Raw genomic sequence first — 24,445 nt, 5'->3', positions numbered from 1 at the left:
CAACTAAACCCCTCCACCAGGGTCTTAAATTGTTTTTGGCTATCATTCAAAATAATTGTGTGCGACTTAACTTTGCACTTTAGAAGTTTGTACACTTTAACCAAAGAATGAAGTACAAAATTAAGAGCTTTTAGACCTTGCAAAGAGTGGGTGTGATTGAGGCATTTACTGGGAGGAACACGAAGACAGGGAAAAATCAAGGAATACATTGTGTTGGTCAGCCATTTGTGTGATGAAAGGTGCCTGGGTGTCCGATAAAAGCTGTTGATGGTTTGACCTTTTGCAGTCAGACTCACCTCTGCCTGACCCAGATTACTCTCAACAAGGCGGTTAGGATTAGTCGCATGAGGGTTCATCAACTTGGAGTCAGACTCTACCTGCAATGGAGCAAGCAGAATTGTTGAGGGCAAGTCACCCTCACTAGCAAGTGTCACAAAGAATGTCACAAGACTATAATCGGGCTTGGTTCCAAAATAAGTCGAGGTGTCTGGGCGAATCAATAGAAAATGTGAGTATCAGAGTCAAGTTGAAATAGAGACGGTAACATATGTTTGTATGTATCAGAATCTTGTTTATTCCGAACAGCCGACACGTGTTTCAACCTTCTTGGTCGTTCTCAAGGCTGTGTAAAATCAATCGTAACCAGTTTGAAGCAACATAACAAAAGAATAAATGTATTGTTATAATCCAGGCAAACAAGCCCACAACAATATTGAATTTCAGAATAAAATAAAACAGGCAAATAAAACAAATAAATCAAAATTGAATCAAAACATACCACACAGGGTGTTGTCATTGGAAGGAGGAATATCCGCATGTCCATAAACAAGGATAAAAATGAAAAATAATACATAAAAAAAGTCATGTATAACATTGTAAAGCCATATTAATGATGATATCCTCTTGATATACCCGTTGGGTGAGGTGTGCCTTCAAACAAATGATGTGTGTAGGCATTGGTCAATATTGTGTAAAAAAGGCCAGTGAGCAATCCCATGTCCATATACATTGTTAAATTGTCACCAAAAAAATGCTGGTGAAAATCACCCCATACGTTATCTTAAAGTGATTGTAGTATTGAAAACCATGTGTCAAAACCTTATCCCAGTTGATTAGTCCTGGATTAATTTTACTCTCACTAGCACTTCTGTTTTTAAAACAGTCAGTAATTTTTCTTTTCATATTACTGTATGTTAGCGTCTAGTAACCCTTCACGCGGGAGTTGCATGCCACAATCGCTCTGACTGGCATTACTGAGTTTGATTTGTGGATACCTCTCCCGCCCAATGCTAAGGAGGGTTTCCCTGCCTATGAACTAAAAACTAAGGACCTGCCTGTGACAGGAAGTCGGTAACTAAAACTGTCCTTGTGTCCAAAATGTCCTAAACTGACCCTCACACTATAAACAAAATGCAAATGTCTCTGATTTGATATTAGCAAAAAGTGTTCAGAACCGAAAGTATCAAAAAGGATTCAAAAGTCGAGATCCTTGGACCCAGAGGTTTGTCCCTTTCCCCTGGATTCTTGATAGGATGGCAAAAGGTGTCTCTTGTAAATAACAGTTCCTTTGTTGGGCTCACAAAGTTCTTGTTTAAACAATACGTTCTGTAGTGTTTCTCATAACTTAATAGATCACCTGGTGGACTCCCCTGCCAGGACTCTTCATAGAATTTTAGCTGCCTGGTGTACTCGCCTGCCAGCACTTCTCTTTGTAGCTTTCTGAATCACCTGTTATACTGCCCTGCCAGGTATCTTTATCAACTTCAGCTGCCTGGTGTACTTGCCTGCCAGGACTCCTTTTATGATTTTCTGGGTCACCTGGTATACTATCCTGCCAGGTATCTGTTTTCAACTCCACAGTTCTTTGGCTATACCACAATAGCACATATTGTGAGGCCTTATCATTTTCTCAGTTCAAACCTCTTCCCCACATTGGCATTTTATTTATCTGTCTTTGATTGAAGTTCATCTTTATGCTTTACCTTGTCTGCATTCAAATATTCTTCTCATCATTGGGATTTGCCTTTATACCTTGCCTTGTCTGCATTCAAATATTCTTCGTATTGGATAACTCTTCCCCCACACTGGCATCTCATGCATCTATATATTTATTTATTTTGTACTTTCCTGTGATTGCATTTAAATAGGTTTCGGGTATTTTCTACACCAGTAATTTCATATTGTTTAAGTACTTGGTGGCGCGCTTGTCGGAACTCCCCAGGGCCCCCAGCTGCTTTGGGCAGACTCACCGGTGGTGTCCAGAATCTCCTACTCTGTTCACGCCTTAGCAGTGTGGCGCCTGAAGCTGCTTTTCCAATTCGGAGTGTACACGTTCAGCCCCAGCCTCTTACGCGGCTCTGCAGTCACACGCCCGCTATCACCCTCTGTCTGGACTGGAGAACGCTGCTTCTGCATATGGCTTACCTACCATGAGGTCCTACTTGGCTCCCTGCGCCTTCATGGCTCTCCTTGTTCACACGCAGCTTCTCTCTTCTTGATCCAGTGGCTTTCCAGCGTTCCACAACCGTGAGCCTCAGCATGAGGCTTGAAGTCCTCTACTGCACTCTTCCTTCCGACAGTGCAGTTGCCATTTTTAAATGTCCCACGCACGGAGGAATACAGAAACCAACTAGTCTGCATGTGGTACATCAAGCTCCTGTCATTTTGCACAAACACCCTCATCCTCCTCGTTATCTCAGTACCTGAGTGGTTATGGGAGTTGGGAGTCCATGGATATCATGGGCCTTTTAGCTCTTAGATGGTTTTTCTCAGAGGTTTCACCTGAAGACATATTAGAAACAAAAGGGTTGTGTATGAGGAGTGAGTGTCTGACTCAAAAGTGTGGGCCTGACGAGAAGAGTGTAAAGAAAAGATGTACTGATTTCCTCTACATTGGGGAATCTTTAGACAACAATAGGCCATTGAGGTCTTGGGGGTCATAGGGTTTTCCTCATGAGAAGGGGGGGAAATACTGTGCATCATCCAATGAATTCATGACATCTCCCAGGTGGTTATCAGCTCCCATGTCATCCTCCCTCACCTAACCGCCCCCAGGGTTCTGACCAGGCAGTGGCTGCTTTCCCCGGGCCTGATGGGAGAAGGCTCCGACTGGGGAATCTGTGATGACTCCATTGGATTCATCACAACATCCAGGGAGGTCTGTGAACCAACACTGTAGCTATACAGGACATTTCTTGCAGACAACTGCACTCACGCCCACTCCCACGCCTGTGATCTATTCTGTAAAGGTGGGGTAGATTACCAACCCTGCTCTGTGGTCAGTACTCCAGGACAAAACCCTACACCAACATTATGGAAATGCAGTGCAATGACAAACTGGATGAGAAAGCATTGATGATCCAGTTCAGGTGTCCCACTCCTTCTTATGTCGGGTCTGCCAGCTCATATAGCTGCACTCTGGGATAGGAGTAGCCGCAGGCGAGTTAAAGTGGGGTTAGCGTTCTGTTAACACCATGGGCGAAAAGAGCTGATAAGATTTTAAAGAAATCAAGGATTAAATCTTACATAAGCGAGTAGTGAAAACACATAATAAAAGCCTTCCCTCTACCGCTACCTCTGCCCCTGTCTCAGCTCCTTGGCCCTTATGTCACCTGACCCGGTCTCAGGGGCTGGGCACCGACGGTGCTGGAGGTCACATCATACTCCTGCTGGTCAAAGCATACTGAACTCCGAACTACAGGCTCCCTCTTCCCTCTGTAGATAGTCGGCCAGCTCCGGCTCCAATGGTCGACTGACGGCTGCACGGGAGAACAGCAACATCACCACGTCACACGTTGTACTCGCTCTGTCTCACACTCCCCCGGGACTCAAGCCACACCACAAGGGCCGCCGCTGAGTCAGACACTAATCACCATGACATGCGCTCTCCTTTGTCTTGTCCCTTTGTCTTCCTCTGTCCCCAACTTTGCGATCAGTACCGTACATCTACGACAAGTGGCACAGAAGCGGACCGTTTTTGAGTAGATTGGTAAGTGCAGGAATTCATTTTCCAAAAGCAAGTAATCCCTAGAACAAACTTCTCCACTGAGGAATTACAAGTTTGTCAGGAGGACTATCATATCCACAGATGCAAGCAATACAGGACTGAAAGCAGTCCCCATTCAAGTGAAAGGAACTCAAGAAGATGTAATCACATTTGCATCCAGAGTCCGGAAGGGTGTTGCAATGATATGTTCTACCATAGAAAAGGAAATGCTGATGATGAATGAAAAATTGAGGTCCTTCATATGGGGTGTGGGATTTAACCCCTTAAGTGCCAAGGACGAGGTACCTTGTCATTGGGATTACCTCCCTGTTGCCAAGGACGAGATACCTCGTCCTTGGCACCTAGGGGGTTAATGAAACAGAAAACGTTAGAAGGCATTGAATGGCGAAATACTAAAATCACCAAAAAGGCCTTGGCACTGGGGGGAAACCCCATGGCAGTTAAAAGGTAGGTCCACAAAGACTATAAACCTTTATCAGAAGTCCTTATCACCAAGAGCATGGACAGGCATAGTAAGGCACCAGCATGCAAAAAAACACATGTTCTCGGAATAAGAAACACAGCCGCACATTGTCTTTCACAACTCCACTAAAAGAAATTCAAAGAAAGAGAGGTAGAAGAGGATCAGATGATGTTGGTGGAGCAAGAGGCAATTACCAAATTGTATTGGGACGGAGCCATGGAGGAAGCGAGCATACTGCCCAGGGTCAGGAGGGGCGGGAAGAGAACAAGTGCAACTACATGCGGCTAAAAGCACTGGGGTGTGAAGCATTATAGGCAAAACAGGATGGTGAAGCAGGGTTGGCAAAGAGAGGAATCAGGATGATTCTGCCTACAAGGATAGAGCCCAAAGTCATAGCCCTGGACCACAGGGACAGTGAGGCATTATGTAAACTAAGCAAAGCATTAGAGCCAATTACTGGTGGTTACAATGCAAATCCCAGATCTAGTCACATATCCCAACTTTGGCCAACATGTCGATTCCCAACCTCCAATGGGAATGAGTAGGACTAGACAAATTAGGGCCTGATCGCAGTGGAAGTGGCAGCATGTACTAAATGGTACTACTAGACCTATTGCCTAGGTGGGTGAATGTAGCGCACACCAACAGCACAATAACCTCTCTCTGACTCTGCTGGACTCTTCCCTGCCTCCTTAAAAACACCTTTCAAGAAACCCTCTTCTGGCCCAAACACCCCAGTGAACTAGTGTCCATTTTCCCTCCCCTTTTATTCAAAGGTCCTTTTGCAGGTGGTATTCAACTGGGTCTCCAAGTAAGTTCAGGATAATGGACTTGGAGATCACCTTTAATCTTGCTTTGGTAGTAACCACTCCACAGAGACTGCACTCGTGCATTTCTCAAAGTTTGTCTCTGTTGCTCAACACTCCAAACTCTCATCTATACTCATCATTTGGAGCTCTCAGCCACTTTTGACACTGCTGACCACTGTCTCCTCCTCACTCTCCAAGACCTTGGGCTTCGCAAATCTGCTATTGTCTGAAATGCCTCCTACCTGGAAGGTTGATCCTTTAATATTACCTGGAACTCACAAACCTCTAAAAACAAGCCTTTTTCTTTATCTCATCCTTTGGTTTTCACTATCACCTCTTTGCTCGTGACACTCACATTTGTTCTCCTTTCTCCCTTTCACCCAGGGACGTCATTTCACCAAAATGCCAGGGGTAGGGAAAATGACATCACCCAATTCTTGACCTCTGAAGACATCACAGCAAGTGATGTAATTTGACCTCACCACAAAGTGACATCACAGGAAGCAATGGAACACAACCTTTCACCCGTTGACAAAACAGGAAGTGGCATCACATAGCATTGTTTCTAAGTACACTAGGAAAAATATGGTTACGATATCACTGTAAAGTGATATGCATTTCACACAAGAATTGATCACCATATGTATCGTTAATAACAGCGCATATAGGCCCATATTACCAAATTACTGTGAACGCAAGCAGATGTCCAAGGTCAAACAATAATGAGGTGTTATTATATAGCACTTATGCTTAAGCACTTCATATAAAACAAATATACATTCAATATCACCCAACATGTGTTGGTACTCATTTATCAACCTCAGCAGGATGAAAGGCTGAGTTGACCTTGTCAGGAGTCGAACCTGCATCCTGCAGATCACGCACACATTTCAGCAGTGAGTGCTCAACCCACTGAGCTATCTTACTGGCTATAGCTATCACAAAACCAGCCACTCCAAAAACAAAGAGGCACATGCTGCTGGCCACAGCCCAGAAGCCTTAAATAAAAAAAGAAGATATTTTCTTTTTTTTAGGGGAAACAAGGGAGACCACAGGAGTAGCCAGGGAGACCACAGGGGTCGCAGGTGTGACCCCTGGCAGCCCCTAAATGACATCCATGTCTTCACCTCAGGCATCTTTGAAAGGATTACCAACTGTCTCACTGCAAGGCGCAGGATGGCTCTCCGCAGCCTCATGCTTAACTCTTCAAAAACAGGAGCCATCTTTCTTCTGTCTTCCAATTCCATCACTATTCTCCCCTCTTCTATCTTTTTCTGGCCTGAACCTCTTGCTCTCTTGCCCAAGGCTTGTAGCCTTGGTGTCCTCTTTGATAGCGACCTCTGACTGCAACAATTCATTGCTACCACCACTTCTGCTGCCTGTATTAACCTAATGAACATTTGGAACATTTATCCATTTCTTACTCACCACTCTACGAAAACATGAATCTCCACCCTACTCATTGGCCTTCCTCCCTCTCCACAAAGTCCTCAACTTTGCTACCCTCACTCTCTGCCGCCAACCCAGACCCCGCCCACTTCTACCTTCAGACACCATGCCGGTTGTCTCTCCATGCATAACCTGTTCCTTGTCAAGTTCATTTTCCTAGCCTACACAGCTATCAATGGTCTTATTATACCTCTCTGATTGTATCTACCTACTCAGCAACTCCTTGCCCTACTCCATTTGAACCTGCTGCCATCACAATTAAAGGCAGCCAGACAGTGGATCTCTTTAAAAATCAGCTTGAACTTCACTTACCTGTCAAAGAGGGCGCTCCCCATTCCATCCTCCCTACACTCTCCACGCGCCATATACATCCCACCACTTATTCAAATGCTACGAAATAAAGTAATTTTGTATATTTGTGCAGTACTCTTTAGTTTGAAGCATCTGCCCCATTAGGTTATTGTTACTTTAGTATGTCACCTGTTTCTTATATTTTTGGTGGCTTGTTTTGTCCCTTTGCCCTTTGACCCGGGTAAGAGAAGCAGCGGGATATAGTGGGATGTCTGCAACAGTCACAGCTAAGAGAGGTACATGTTACCCGGGCCTGTCGCAAACATCCCACTATATCCTGTAGTTTCTGTTAGCCGGGTCTGTCACAGATGTCCCATTATATCCTGTTGCTTCTCTTACCTGGGTCGGTCACAGACATCCCACTATATTCTGCTGCTTTGCTTCACAGACAGGGGTGGACTGGGAAACAAAAGAGGCCCTGGAAATAATTTTCAAAGCGCCCCCATATTACACATTTTAACCAAGCCCAACCCTTTTTCTATGGGAAAATTTGGAAATGCAACACAAAAGAGGCTCAGAGTGCCGAGGCCTACCGGGAAATCTCCAAAGATCCATATAGGCCAGCTCAGCCCTGGCACAGACGTCACACTATATTCTGCTGCTTCTCTTACCAGGTCTGTCACAGACGTTCCACTATATCCCGTTGCATCTCTTACCCAGGTCTGTCACAGACGTCCCACTATATCCCGTTGCATCTCTTACCCAGGTCGGTCACAGACATTGCACTATATCCCGTTGCTTCTCTTACCCGGGTCTGTCAAAGATGTCCCACCATATCCCGTTCCTTCTCTCGCCCGGGTCTGTCACAGATGGCCCGCTATATCCCGTTGCTTCTCTTACCTGGGTCTGTGGCAGATTCCCCACTATATCCCGTTGCTTTTACCCAGCTCGATCACGGACATCCCACTATATCCCGTTGCTTCTCTTACCCGGGTCGGTCACAGACATTGCACTATATCCCGTTGCTTCTCTTACCCAGGTCAGTCAAAGATATCCCACCATATCCCGTTGCTTCTCTCGCCCGGGTCTGTCACAGATGTCCCACCATATCCCGTTGCTTCTCTCGCCCGGGTCTGTCACAGATGGCCCGCTATATCCCGTTGCTTCTCTTACCCGGGTCTGTCACTGAGATCTCTTTGTATTCCAGGTCGTCGAGTGAGCTGTGCTCCCAGGTCACGCGAATCTTGAAGTTAGGGTCTGTGAAGGCGTCTTCATTAATCACACAGGTGCTTCTGATGCTGAAGCCTGATGCTGCCCCAATTTCATGTTCCTCAAAGGGGACATCTTTTAAACTCCCAGTGCCAGAGCTCCATTTAAGCTGGAGTCCCTTTGGGTAAAATCGAAGCAGTTCCAAAGAGCACTGCACGCTGTTTCCATCAAGGGGGACACACTTAATATCCGTGGCCTGTGGCTTCCCTGGAAATAAAACAAGGACATTCAGTCAAAGCTACATTAAAGCTCACCTTCCAAGTTACATTCTTAGGAGGTTTAAAACACCATTATGCACTTTTACAAAGAAAATAGCACGAAAACGATCAATAATTTGAGGAAGTAGAAACTAAGACAGAACACAGAGATGGGGTGCTCTCTTAAGCCCAGAATGGATACAAACACACTGATCAACTGATTTTTGTTGTTGTTGATTTTTCAGCCCAAAGTATTGACATTTTACAACTCTTACCCGCCTAAAACGGACTTGCCTCCATTGCAGGTCAATGAGAAAAAACAAACCTCCCCCTTTCTGGTGAAGGAGCTCCCTCATAAGCAGGGTGGGAAATGGCTGAAACAAGACTGAGCGGGGCTCCGCTTTCTTCGTCCACAGGCTCAGGGGGTGCAGCAGGAAACTCCCAGATCTATCAGACCAGTTCTCGCAAGCACGAGCAGCCCACGTTTCAATGAGTAGACCACTTTCAGAAGACTCCCAACAGGAGACTGCATACAGAAACAGGCAAAGCCTCACATACTGTACTGTTAGGGTGAGTAACATAGGCAGTCGGGTACTGTACGCCCCGCCCCGCCAAGGTAAATACCATCCCACTGTAGCCCACCTTGGCTAAATAACTGAGGCCAGACCGGCTCTTCTTAATGTGGCACATCAAAGGCGCAGTTTATACTTACACATTTCACACCATAAATTCAAACCATAGTTTAAATAACGCCAGACGATCGGCAGCACCTTTCTGGGTATCCTTCTTTCTCATCGGCACCCCACGTTTCCTTCTGTCTTTATTTATTTACAGTCAGCTCTCTTTCTCTCTTTATTCATTCTTTTTCTAGCATACTTGGGTCTCACTCCCTGAACCTCCCTGAGCCTCCCGCTGTGGGTGAAACAGATTGTCACCTGCAGCTGATGGGCTGCAGAGAGCGCCGTCATGCTTTCATTTCCACCAGCCCAGGCTGGAAGCTGACGATGACGGGGTGCACCTCCTTTTTGACCTTACTGCCCCCCACTGTGCTAAGCTGACAGGGGGGCAATCTACTCTTGGTCCTCTTTACCCTCATCAGGAGGTTAGTTGTGGCACTACTTGCTCGCCTGAGTTCCTGCCACAGCAAAAAGGGGTTTTCTTCCCTTTTGCCGCCCCCAAAAGTGCAAAAACTGCTTATTATTCAAAGCCTCGTCCTATTAGGGCATTTTCCAGGTTCATTAATAAAAGAGATCCCAACCAATGTCTGGCAAGTGGACCCCATCCTTCTCAAAATACCTGGGCACTCCTGGGTTTATTAGCCTGTGCCTGTTCGTTGAGAAACCAGCCAGCCTGCAAAATTTTGCCATGTTCAACTTTTTTCTCGACTTCTCCACTGCTGATTTTGAATAGTGAATTTAGGAATCATCTCGGATCAAATCAACTCGCAAGCCCCCAGGTCCTTGCTCAATGCCCACAATGTGCAGCGCATTTTGTTCAGCAGTTGCCGTCTGCCCAGTTGATCAATCTCCCCATCGTTCTCTCCGGTTCATCTCATTTCATTCCTTTCTTACCAAACCAAAGAATGTCGGTCTTACCCAAGGCCCTCTTTCTTCCAATCCTCCTGATGTTTGCCCATTCCGCTGCTCTCACTACGAATGAGCGGCCAACCACCCATGCTACCTTTCTGCTACACGTGGCATCCTCTAGCATAGGGAGAGAAGAATATATCCATCCGCCATTGGCATGCTCTACATCTCATCGGTCCTAATGTACTTTCTACAGGCCCGTGATTTCCAATCTCCTTAACCCCTTGGACACTTACCCCTGCTCCTGCTGCCGTGGTGGCTGCTCCTATTCTGAAAGAGTGGGTGCTGTACTGCTTAGGGTCCCTACCCACTCCTCTCAACAGCATGCCCATTACTGCCCAGAAATGAAAGAATGTTGGGGGCAGCCCGTTCATGTGGACCAACAGGTTCATTGCACCGATGGGTCTAACGGCCCGAAAACTGCTTAGCAGATATACCAGGCAGCAGCTGCTATCTCTTATGCAGTACAGCCGGACCCATTGCCCTTTACCTGCCTGATCTGTCTTTGACCTTCTCAGTAATATGGCCACCTCCTGCACCTCTACATCAGGCTCCCTGACGCCCCCTTGGACATCACCTGCCTTTTTTTCTGCTGCAAGCTCTCTAACCATAAAGGGCCAAAATATGCTAAGCTGAACGCTGCCCTGAAGAGTTTGGTCTCGTATTCACCTTCGCATGCAAGTGTGGTCTTGCTCATCATACCTGCCAGATCCTGGAAAGTAATGGGGCGCCTCTGATCTGGCTCCCTGCTTTCCAGCCTCCACCAGCCTTTCATGGCTGCCCTTATAACCTTGCTTTTTGTGGGGTCATTTACTCTTCTGGTCCCGCTGAAGAATGCCACTGCTGCTAAGGTTGTTGCTGCCCATGCCCTGCTCTTTTTTGCCTTGCAGGACTACTTTATTAATTGTTCCACGTCCTGGGTCAACACTTTCTCTACTAGTGTCATTAGAGCATCCTCTCTATCCCTCCTGAGCCACTCCGGCGTTACTGACATCTCCTCTTCTGCCCCCAGTGCGAGCTGCCGGAATCTCTTCCACGGCAAACAAGACAACGCGTCAGCTATGCTGTTGCACACACCTGGAATATGCCTCGTCCTAACCACTGTGTTCAGTCTCAGCCAGGTAAGTGTAAGGAAACGCACCATCAGGCAATTTGCTGCGCCGCTATTCACCACCTGCACTACTGCTTGGTTATCGGACCAGAGTGATCTTATTGGCCAACCTCTCGTGCCAGATGTAGACGCTAACTGCAATGGGAAGCAGCTCCAGGAACGCTATGTTTCCTGTTAGCTTCTACTCCTTCCATGTGCTCACGCACCAGCTTCCAGTCAGAAAAGCTCCAAATCCCACACCTCCTGCCGCATATGTGAAGAGCTCTAACTCTTCGCTAGGCTGCCATTGCTCCCTCCATACCGACATCCTATTAAAGGATTCCATGAAACTTTCCCAGACCTGAGGTCTCTCTTCACTCCTGCCCCTCAGGCGTACATGGTGATGTGACTGCGCCAACCCCCCAGCTTTTCGAGCAAGCCTTCTTGCAAATACCCTGCCAGCCGGGATGACCCTCTCTGCAAAGTTAAGTTGCCCCATCAGTTTCTGCAGTTCCGCTAAGGTTGCTTTCTCCTTCTTCCTTATGACCTGAACGGCCTTCTTAAACTGCTCTACCTTCTCCATGGGGTGCCTGCTGAGACCCTCAATGGTGTTGATTTCGATACTGAGGAATGTGATGTTTGTAGTTGGCCTCACCATTTTATCTCTGCCAGTTGCTCGAATGCACTTAACACTTCCTGGCATCCGTCTTCACCTTCCTTACTTCAAACAGAAAATCATCCAGGTAGTGTGCCAACCTTGCCCCAGCATATCTCTTCCTCGCTGCCCACTCAATGAAGGTGCTGAACAGCTCGAAGTAGTGGCACGAGATAGCGCAGCTCATAGGCATGTATTTGTCGAAGTAGAGCTTATCTTGAAACTGGAGCCCCAGCAACGTGAAGCTCTCTGGGTAAACTGGCATTACTCAGAATGTGGTAAAACAAGAAGGGGCGCGGTGCGCACTCCAGTTCCTGGCCAATATATATAAATCCCGATTTCTGCCCAATTGTTCACAGGGTTGATTCCCTTCTTGCACTGCTGTTCTCCTCCTAGCGCTTTTGTGTCGCCAACACTCATCAGGGAGGCTGAGTTGCCTTTCTGTTCAGGTGAATCCAATATAATTGCTGTTGCAGTCTCTAGGAATTGTGGTAGCTGTAGTCAAACCATTTTAACAATTCAGGTGACCAGGAAAAGACTCCCCTCCAAAAACACACATCTTACCCTTAACAGGGGGAGGGGGAAAACCATAATTATGGCTCTCCAATGTAGGGCATAATGACCCCGGTGCTGCAGCCTCTGGAGTACGGATCTCCACAAAGTACATGGTAAAACAAGAAGTGGCGAGGTGCGCACTCCAGTTCCTGGCCAATATATTACCTGAAAAAAAGTTACTGGGTTAAATCCCAAAGTGTCCAGGAGGGGTGTCGGTTCCTGGTCAGCTGAATTGAAAAATGTTTCTCACTACAGATACCAGAATCCTAGATGGCGGACCTGATTGAATCGAAATAAATCAGGAAATTTAGAAGGGACACGTTGGATTATAAATTGGATATAGTTTATACGTGGAAAGCCTATTATCAAGAAAGAGACAATCAAAGAAGTTCGAAACCATTTTGGCAGAAGAATAAAAAACCATCAGATCCAGGGTCCGCACCGACATCCTCGGACGCCTCCAGTGGTGAAACAGACAATATCGAAGCTCCAACGGTAGCTGAACCTCAAGAAACTAGAGAAGAGCAAAGGGAGACGAGAGGGACTAGTCAAGTTCCGAGTACCTCAAAACCTCTGGCTGAAACCGCCACGTATTCTCTTTTAGACAGAATAAGACACGAAGACGGAAAAAGAAAAAATCCAAGCAGGAAAGTCAATTATCCTCCAAAGAGACCCTAGTGGTCAACATTTCAAAATACAGGTTGTCTACCTTAGAATGTCAAATTAATGAGAAAAATGAAGTTGAAATTGTTTTTTGACACTGTGGATATGTCCGAGAATACCCAACCATCTAAATATTTGGAAATGAAGCCGAAAAGTACATTTACTCCTCCCATACAAAATTCAACTCTTGAATCATTTCAAAAATTAGTATTGAAAGATTTAAAAAAAATAAAATACCAAAGCAGAAGAAAAAGTAACTTGACTCACAGAGAAAAACAGGTATTGGAACAACTTTGGCAGAATCCAGACATTATTCTGAAACCTGCTGACAAAGGGGGTGCCCTAGTGATTATGGACACCAGCAAATATAAGACAGAAGTACTAAGGCAATTGGATGATCATGATACATATTTGGAGATTTTTGAAGATCCAACTGAAAGAGTGAGAATGATTATAAACAGCACTTTGGATGAAACTCTGGAATCAGACATCATTACAGCCAAAACGAAAAGATTCTTGAACAATCTATATCCCATCATGCCAGTGATTTACATTTTACCAAAGATTCACAAGAATCTTACAAACCCTCCGGGACGACCTATTATTGCAGCAAGCAGCAGCTTGCTAGAACCGATTGCACAATATATTGACAAGGTTATTCAGCCATTGACCCGTACCTGTAAGACTTATATACAGGATACTAATGATTTCCTAAGAAGATTGGAATCAATTGCCTTCAATCCAGAAACAGATCTACTATTCACGATGGACGTGACTAGTCTATATACTAACATTACACATCAAGGAGGACTGGAAGCAATGGAATGGCTTTTATTGAAAAGCAAAGATTTGGTGAAGAGTGATCCGTTGTTTATTTTGAAACTATTGAATATAGTACTGGTGAACAACTTTTTTTGCTTCGAAGAAAGATACTTCATTCAAATTTCGGGAACTTCAATGGGTGCTGCGATGGCACCAAGTTACGCCAATATATATATGGCATATCTAGAAGAAACAAGGGTCCTGAACAATCCAAGATGGAATAACAAATTGAAATGTTTAACTAGGTTCATCGATGATTTGTTTGGAGTATGGCAAGGAACTGAAGATGAAATACACAATTTTTTTGAATATGTGAATGGATTAGCACCAAGAATCAAGTTCACACATAAGATCAGTAAGTCGGATATTGACTTCCTTGATGTTAAGATATATTGGAAAACTGACAAATTGGCAACAACAATTTATTCAAAAGACACTGACAGGAATAGCCTATTGTTGGCTACAAGTTTCCATCCAAGGAAAACCATCACCAGTATACCCTTGAGTCAGTTTCTACGCTATCGGCGGATTATATCTGAGGAAGAAGACTTTGAGACCAAGTCGATTGAATTGAAGGATAAATTCATAAACAGAGGTTATAGTGAGCAGGCCCTGACTGAGCAGTATACAACGGTGAAGGAGACCCCCAGATCAGAGGCACTTAAGCCTAAAACTAAATTGAAAGATGATGAGATAGTGTATGTTACCACCTACTCGCAACAAAGCAGTAAAATTAAAAACATTATCAAGAAAAATTGGGAGGTGTGGATGTTGGATCCAACCCTAGAGAAATTATTCCCAAACCCTCCACTTTTCACGTACAGCAGGAGCAGATCCCTAAAGGACCATCTGATTAAGTCAGAATTTACACATAAAACTAAAGCAAAAAAGACATACAAGGGCACATTGACATGCAATAATTGCAATTGTTGCAATAATGTACTGAAAGGCGATTTCATCTATCACCCTTATAATGGTAATAAAATCGCACTATTGCACACATCAACGTGTGATACGAGAAATGTAATTTATGGAATTAAGTGCCCCTGTGGCATGTATTATGTGGGACTTACCAGTAGGAAAGCCAAAGTGAGATGGGGAGAACATAAGTCGAACATAAGGAACTGTTCCACCAAGTCCCCAGTAGCACAACATTTTTGTGCAGAAAGGCACACCATTGCTCAAATGAAATTTGTTATTCTTGAATCAGTGAAGCTCCCCAGAAGAGAGGGGAATCTTATGAAACTGTTACAACAGAGGGAGATTTTTTGGATAGAAAAATTGGACACTATGTATCCTCGTGGTATGAACATTGATTGGGACCTGAATTGTTTTTTGTGAAGTCTTCCCTAGGTACTTATTTATGTGACAATACAATCCTGTTATAACACAATAGAATGTTGTTGAAACTCTGATAATGCGCAATATGGTGAGGTATTTAATGGATACCATTGTGGTGTATGTATGAATATAGAATCATCTGGTTAGCTGCTCATACACATTTGTATTTTGCCCAAGCTATGGAGAACGTGGTCAGGAGTGTTTGATTTGAGATGTAAATAAGCAATACTTTACATATTTCTATATTGAATAGTGGGGTAATACACAACCACAATTGGTAATTCTGATTTTGAATTATTTAGATAGGTGATCCCCTTCTAAATTCCTCTATTCAAATACTTTCTTGAGTACTAAAAACATTACGCGTAATCTCGGACCTTATTTATCTAACATTGTGTTAGACCATTCTAATATGGCGCCCATATTCGAATAACTATAGAAACAACAGAAGGACATATTATTTGTCCAACACGAAGTTAGACTACTCTAAGATGGAGCCCATATTAGAATAATGATAGAAATAACAGAAGGATACACGAGGGATGCTTATTCTGGTTGTAATCTCTTCGCGTTCACCGAGACGGCAGCAGACAGCCAACAGTGAAGACGTTCGGGAGGGAACCCATGCTCCGAAGTATAATTCTGAGGTACAGAGACGCTTTTTCATGCTATATATTATTGAATTGATAACTTGAAGGTAAAAACAGAGTTGTTTTAATATGATACTCTGTTTGGCCATTATTCACAGTGATCTCTCGATAAACACATCTACGAGTTCAGCCATTCGAGCCAGCAGTTTCGTATTAGGAACTGGAAAGTTGGGGGCACGCTGACGAGTAGTCAGGTAGGCTGCCTCTCCAGAAACTAAAATATTTTCTTTTCTTCTTGCATTGAATCACGTGAGTTACCCCACATAACATATACCATATACATTACAGGTCCGCCATCTAGAATACGATTGTACCAACTGTGAACTCATTGTGCATCTACCACAGCTGCGAACAGATTGATTATTGACACATATTTTTAGGTAAGCACCAGTCCGGCCCTTGATTATTATACATTGTTTCAACATGTGTGGCCACAGGGGGACCCAGCGCTATGTTGTGACGCTTGCTCCCCCTGAGCCACACCCCATATATCACTGTGATTTGACATTGATATATTTATATTTTACAGGGATTACGTAATTAATCAGCATGTAGACATTTGGACCCCACTCCTGGTTCATCACTAAGGTTAGTGCCCATTTGACTCCCTAGTCATCTAAATAATATTATTTGAACATTTAACAACTACTATATTGATCGAATTCTTTTTCTAATATTAATTGCAGATAGGAAGTACGGTACCCAATATTTACAACCTGAAGAAGGGCCTTATATGCCCGAAACGCGTAGTTGAGAAGAGGGGACAAAAGTCATATCAACACTGACTAATTTATGTCAACTCCAATGTTTATTATGAAATTGTTTTGCTTCAGGAACGTTGAAGTTCAACACACATGTAAATCAAATAATGTGTTAGAAGTGTTTGTATCTTCGTTTATCTGACACAATCACTGCAATGAATATAAGTTGTGAATGTTAATACAATTTATACTGATGGTTTGTTGACATATAAATGGAGAAATTGTAAATCCACATTTTGTTATCCGAATTATTGGACAGATTTAAGTAGCATTATAGGACTTTGCATGTTCCTATTAAGTTATTGCAACTTTTGTTGCCTCATTGCTGTGCCCCAGTTTATTCACCGTGTTACTGCAGTGAATCTTCCTAGTACTCACCCTACCCAAGCACGCCATCCCTTGACTTGGGATTGTTGGGTTATTAACACTTAGAAGGTTCAAATGAAGGTTAAACTTTCAGTTCTGTATTTTGCTCATACATTGCTGCTCCCCTTGGCTGCTCACTAGCAGACAAACTCTTTCTCATAATTTCACTAGCTCCCATTGCTTTAGAATTGTTATTCACACTTGGAAGGTTCAAATGCAGCTTTAAACGGTCACTTTGGTATTTTGCTCTCACTTCGCTGCTCCACTCGGATGCACAAACCGCTTTCTCATCATTCGGTTCTCATCGGAAAGCTTTTGAGAACGTACTGCCTGCACGCGACGACTCCGATACAATGTAGCTTCCACTCTCTCTCCAACGCACAACAGCTTTCTTTCATACATTGACACTCACTGGTTGCATAACGATCATTTCCCAGCTTCTTGGATCAGACGATACTGCCTGCCGCACAGATACACTTAGACTAGTACTTCCAGCCATGGAACAAGCACCTCTCTGTCTGCCCCTCAGACATCCCTAGACTTTGGCTTCCAGTCAGGAAACAAGCACCTCTTTGCCCCAGTATAAGGGCCACCTGCTTCCGTGGCTCCCCTCTCTCACGCTCTCCGGCTCCTTGGAGAGATGCCTCCCTCGCCACACAGAGACACTCTGCTGCACTGAAACTTTCTCCCACATCTCAGCATCCCGTTCTTCTCCGGGTTTCTTGTGGGCTGTTCTGGCCTTCCTGCTCCACTCTCGTTTCACTGGTTACTCGCTCCCTCCTCACTCTGCCTGCTCTGTGGACTCCACCTCTTATACACATGGTAGTCTCTAACAGGCTGCAGGTGTGGGGTCCCAAATTCAACTGCCTGACCATAATTAGTCCAATTAACAGGACATGCCTGACCTTCAGTATGATAGCATTCAGGCTCCCTCTTCTATGTCTCAGTACTATAGTGGTGATTTCTTTAGGTAATCTTCATTACTCTTGGGGTTAGCTTCTTCTCAGTACTTGGTCTGACTTCAGGGGGAAAAGTAGGATATGGGCAGCAATATCCTGCAAAGGCTGAGGGAGGGTAAGATAAGTCACTGTTGGGAAATGGGAGATGCCATGTCTAGCTGTCTGGTACGCTCTCCCCAATCCCCAAGGACCGTCTGCCCAGGTGATCCTCCCTCGCTAGTCCACCCCCAGGGTCAGGATCCAAAAGCGATGGGCCTTCCCTGGCCACCTGAGCAGAAGATTCCTGGGCAGTAGATGTGAGAGTACCTCCATGTTTCTCACATACCCTTCCCAATGCGGGTTGGACTGTGGTGTTTCACCTCAGAAATGTGGGTCTATTACCCGTACCAAGACCTCAACCAAAATCGATGTGCCATCCCCAAGGGTTGGGATTCAAAAGCGATAGTCCTTTCCTGGCCACCTGAACAGAAGATCCATGGGGAGTAGATGCGAGAGTACCTTTAGGTTTCTCACACTGCACACTGCTCCGATGTTCAGTTACTGCGAGGATGCTGATGCTGACTGACACTGGCTTTTGGGGAATCAAGTGTTTATCAAAGTTTGACAAAGTTGATCCTGCTGCAGTGGGAGCGAGCGTGTAAAGAGACCACTCCTCCTGCACAGACCATACATGTAGAGGCCAAGATTCTGGCCCCATTTCTCCATTCCTGGGGGTCACCATGCTGGTGACCCCCAACTTCCAGATCCTTCTTGCTAAAGTAGAAGGCGGGGTGGGCTCGGCCCCTCCGCCATGTTATGCTTCGGCGCCTTCGGGGCCGCGCCATAAGCTATCATGACCAACGAAAACAGCAGAGTTCAACTTCCATTATTCACTCAAAAGGGTTCCTTACTGAATCACTATAAGATTTGCATCAAATTTAAAATTGTAATGGTTCTTATGTTCCCATAATGCTCCTTGCCAGGATTGGGTTACATGAAGAGATACTATGTTGCGTTACCTGGCCTGGGACCTGCTCTCGGGCCACTCTCCTTGACCCCTCCCCTCCAAGGAGAAGTGGGTTCCCCCATTAGAGTTTCCCCATTTCCAGCACTGCTCCTAAGTTTTCTAGAATATTGAACAGTATGGATGCATGCATGGCGACGGATCTCTTGGCTGATACAGAGCAGCACTCTTATCTCAGTGCACTCAGCCTGCAGGCCACCAGCATGCGCCAGATTGTGCACATGTCCCACTTCTGCTGTGAGAACCCCTGATGACACTTAAAGACCCCAGGGCCAACCTAAGTAAAAGCATGCAAGCGAGTTAGCTGAGAATGGTCCAAGAACCCAAAACTAACACTGCCGTACACCAGCACGGATTCCAATTTCTACATAATCATGGTAGGAAATGGGCGGGAACCAGGGGCAGAGTTTGGCTTGACGGAGCACTGCTCCATCCAGAGGCCCAGGGATAGTAAAGAAAACTCCCAGATCTGCTCTCAGCTGAGCTCTCCCCCACGACCAACTCTCGCTTCAGAAGACTCGGCACGGGAGACTGAATGCAGAATCAGCCAAAGCCTCAGATCCTGTTCAGAAGCTGTCCAAAGTGGTACATATGTCACCTGGCATGAAGGTGGACACATCCTCACACAGAACACTGTCATACAGATTGGCAGGACTTTATCACACATGCACGAGCACTGGCAGGGAGCTGAAGAAATCCACAGAGTGAGCACTGACAGAGAGATCGAGCAGAGATGATCACACCCACACAGAGCACTGGAGAGAGATGGAGACAAAATAACACTCAACAGAGCACTGACACAGAGATGGAGGCATTATCACACTCACAAAGCACTGCCAGAGAGACTGGGGAGACATTATCACACATGCACGGGGGGGTGGGGGGAGTTAGTATCAATGGAGGTTTTAAGGTTGTAAGGTGAAGAAACATTAATAAAGAAAGTTTTAAAAAAACAAAACAAAAAACACATGCACACCCACTGACCGGGAGATGGAAAAATCCTTACAGAAAGCATTGAGAGAGTGAGGCATAAACACACCCACACACAGCACTGACAGGGAGATGGAGAGCGTTGACAGAGATGTAGGAGCAAATATCACACTCACACAGCGCCCCATGAGAGAGACGAGAAATCTTCACACATAGCGATGACTGTGAGATGGTGGACCCTATCACACAGAGTACTGACAGAGAAAAATAAATAATAATTTAGCATTTATATAGCGCTACGAACCCTCAGGTATCTGAGCGCAGCTTATTATTACCCACAGTGTGTGGTGCTCATTTATCGATCTGCAAGGATGAAAGCCTGAGTTTGGCCCTACCGGGATTCGAACCTGCGTCAGCAGGCAGTGCACAAATGTCAAAGCTAGCCTCTATTCGCTGTGCTATAGGACCACCTAGAAACTGTTGAGACATTATTACACTCACATGACACTGGAAGGAAGATGAAGAGATTCTCACAGAAAACAATGACAGCTAGATAAGACATTATCACACCCGCGCAGAGCACTGAAAGGGAGATAAGAGATCCTCACATAGAGCACTGACAGAGAGATGGAGTCATTATCAGATTAACAGTGCACACTGACAGAGAGATAAAGGAATCCCCACACAGAGCACTAACAGAGAGATTGAGACATTATCACAAAGGGAAGACAAAATAACACTCAACAGGTCTTTGACACAGGGATGGAGACATTAAAAACACTCAAAGAGAGCACTGACAGAGAGACAGAGAGATGACCGTGCTCACACAGAGCACTGATAGTGAGTTATAAACATTACCACATACCCACACACAGCACGGACACATAGATTGGGACATTACAACACCCACAGAGCACTGACAGATAAACTGGGAAGATATAATCACTCAAACACACACAGAGCACTGACAGGGAGATGGAGAGCATTGACAGGGAGATGAAGGATACATTATCACACTCACAAAGCACCTCATGAGGGAGAAGGAGAAATCTTCACACAGAGTGATGACTTTGACATGGAGGACCCTATCACACAGAGTACAGACAGAGAAACTGTGGAGACATGATCACACATACACTCGACACTGGAAGGGAGATGGAGAGATACTCACAGAAAACAATGACAGCGAGAAGGAGACATTATCACAGCCCCACAGAGCACTGACAGGGAGATAAGAAATCCTCACAGTGAGCACTGACAGAGAGATGGAGGAGACATTATCACACCCACACAGAGCACTGACAGAGAGATGGAGACATTATCACACTCACACAGAGCACTAACAGAGAGGTGGAGACATTATCACACTCACACTGAGCACTGACAGAGAGATGGAGACATTATCACACTCACACAGAACACTGACAGAGAGATGGAGACTTTATCACACTCACACAGAGCACTGACAGAGAGATGGAGACATTATCACACTCACACAGAGCACTAACAGAGAGGTGGAGACATTATCACACTCACACTGAGCACTGACAGAGAGATGGAGACATTATCACACTCACACAGAACACTGACAGAGAGATGGAGACTTTATCACACTCACACAGAGCACTGACAGAGAGATGGAGACATTATCACACTCACACTGAGCACTGACAGAGATGGAGACATAATCACACTCACACAGAGCACTGACAGAGAGATGGAGACATTATCACACTCACAGAGAGCACTGACAGAGAGATGGAGACATTATCACACTCCCACTGAGCACTGACAGAGAGATGGAGACATTATCACACTCCCACAGAGCACTGACAGAGAGATGGAGACATTATCACACTCCCACTGAGCACTGACAGAGAGATGGAGACATTATCACACTCACACAGAGAACTGATAGAGAGATGGAGAAATTATCACACTCACAAGGGGCACTGACAGAGAGATGGAGACATTATCACACTCACACAGAGCACTGACAGAGAGATGGAGACATTATCACACTCACACAGAGCACTGACAGAGAGATGGAGACATTATCACACTCCCACTGAGCACTGACAGAGAGATGGAGACATTATCACACTCCCACTGAGCACTGACAGAGAGATGGAGACATTATCACACTCACACAGAGCACTAACAGAGAGATGGAGACATTATCACACTCACACAGAGCACTAACAGATCGAGCACTGACAGGGAGGCATGGATGGAGTGGAAATGTGAGGTGAGCTTAGCATGGTGTAGTGTACATCAGTGTTAGTGGGATAGCTAGGGAGTGAAGTGCTGTCGACAAAGGAGAGACTACAGGGTTGTATCCGTTAAGAGGTACGTCCCAGAAACACAAACACAATAACACAAAACATACCCTAAGAACAGAGCCACGTGTAGGTTGACCTCAGAAATCTGGGCATTTGTCCCTGATTGAGACAATCATTAACCCGAATCTCTACATCTATGTATGCCCTATAGATATCGGGTACTTTTAACACCATAGACAGAGCGTAATGTACCAGAACGATGATAAGTACAGAAATATACTTTATTCACAGAGGTAATCATTACAAACTGCATAAAAGTGACTCTTGCATCCTTTTTGTAGTAATGGATGCAATAACAAACACGTGTGCACAGATACAAATCAAGACTAATTTAGAAAGCGTACTCCGACGCGTGATGCTGACCAATTACAGAAATGGGTCTGACACTTTGGGTATATGTGTCAAACTACCGTAGAACAGATCTTTACATAACAATTCCTCTAATATGTGGCCCGCATTACCACCCAGAGGTTGAGTAGCACAGTTGCTCAAAAATGCAACTGGTTTCAGCCGGACATGTTTCGCCCCACTTCACGTCATGAAACGACAATGGGGACTTCTTCAGGGATAGTATCATTGGGTTAGCTTTGGCAGTTTGCAATAGAACATACTTGGCTTCCGGATTTATTTACAGAGACAACATGTCTTTGGTCACTCTGTATTTTTCGTCACCTACAACGGAATGCAAGAAACAGCCTTAATTAGCACCATTTCTACAATTTGGTTTATGCAATTCTCGAAAAGGATACATAGAAATAAGGGAATTCTCACCACCCCTCTGAATGTGGTTGATTCACAGGAGCCAAGCGGCTACTGAATAGGTGATCACCTGTAGACAAGGCATCATTGTTTCCTTACTCCAGTTTTGCTGACTTCTTTTAACTTATTCATTGTATCAGACACTACACATGTAATTAACCTGTTTTATCAAAGGCACTTACCTGTGCAGTAGTGTGATGGTTGTGCATTCCCAATGGGTGTAACTTTTAGAACAGCAGAACTTCAGGTTGTATTTGAGAGGTGCTATTTGCAAACGGGAGGCAAAAGAGGGGCGGACACAGAGGTTGGTTAGTATGTGTTCAGAGATTCAATACTTGTCTGTTTGCCAGAAGCTGAATGACAGTAGGCAAAAGCAGTAATACAGAGAGTCGGGGCCCTTGTGTGTAGGTATCTGCTCACCATACAGGTTTATCATCAGCTTAAAGGTGTGTGGTCAGATAAGGCTGCTGCATGTGAGATTCTTGCCTCTCTCTACGTTGCGCTGTGTTTAAGTGCCAGGCTATCATGCAAGTCTATGCAAAAAGGACGAGCATACTCGCCTTGGCACTTAAGGGGTGTTAGGAGTAGCCTTCCTTTAGGATTAGCTTTCCTTCCTCTGGTTTCTACTCTGAATGCGGTATGTATGTGGTGATGTCATTTGTGGAATGTATGAGGTAAGCTTGGAGTTTGAGTATGATTGAGTTCCAATCCAGGAAGTTGAAGATTGATAGCCTGGGTGGTGGGAGCCAGTGGGTTTCCTTCATGTTTCCTCCTATCTCTTGATGGACTTGATGAAACCTGATTTGTAACTGTAACTGAAGAACTGGAATAAAGCATCTATGAAGTATACCATGCCACAGCATCTTTCTTATACCACTATTACCCAGACAGGGTCATAACAAGGGGTTAATCTTCTGTTGCTTCGGAAGCGCTCGCTGGGTTCGTTGTGGAGAGACACTTGTAATCTTTAACGACAGTGTTGCATCCGCCCTGCATCCCGCTATGCTGCATTCTAATAAAAGCCCCGCCCCCGAGCACGGGAGGCAGTTCCGGGCCAACCTACACATGGTGTGCTGCGTGGTTTCTTCGCTCCAGCTGGAGCTGCGACACAGAGGCCGCGTGGCCTGGTACCACTAGTCATCTGGCCTCCCCGCGCGCAGAGCCGCGGAGGCCGGATCCAACAATGGCGACGTGGAGAACTACGTCAGACACACGCGCTCAGCGCTCGACAGCCTCCAGATGGCTCACGGCCATTGCAATTCAATTTTTGGACACCCGGTGGGGGGGACACGTCCCCCACCTGCATCAACCTGGCACAACTCACAAGGGCGGCTCACCAAGACGTGGAGGCGCCAGGACTCTCCATCTGCCTCCCAGGGGTCAGAAGCTCCAGGAACGTCGGAGGAGGCCCAAGGCTGATCCACATTGCCTAGGTCGGCACGAGTACACGTGGTGAGTGCTGGATCTCGCTACTGCTGC

The 24,445-nt window shown here is 45.3% G+C and overlaps 1 protein-coding gene across 1 annotated transcript in view; it reads right to left on the bottom strand.

Moving 5' to 3' along the window:
- Positions 1 to 8,168: 8,168 nt before the first annotated feature.
- The window catches only part of LOC138498394 (CD276 antigen-like), a 716,033-nt gene continuing 699,756 nt past the window's right edge, over positions 8,169 to 24,445 (bottom strand). Inside the window, exon 6 of the mRNA XM_069622166.1 lies at positions 8,169 to 8,494. Coding sequence (XP_069478267.1) covers positions 8,169 to 8,494 — 326 coding nt within the window. The remainder of the gene's footprint in view (positions 8,495 to 24,445) is intronic.

This window comes from Ambystoma mexicanum, chromosome 5q (genome assembly GCF_040938575.1).
Source record: "Ambystoma mexicanum isolate Mex_15411 chromosome 5q, UKY_AmexF1_1, whole genome shotgun sequence".
Lineage (NCBI taxonomy): Eukaryota > Metazoa > Chordata > Amphibia > Caudata > Ambystomatidae > Ambystoma > Ambystoma mexicanum.
The sequence above is the reverse complement of the archived record's forward strand: the minus strand, read 5'-3'. Positions and strand labels throughout refer to the sequence as shown.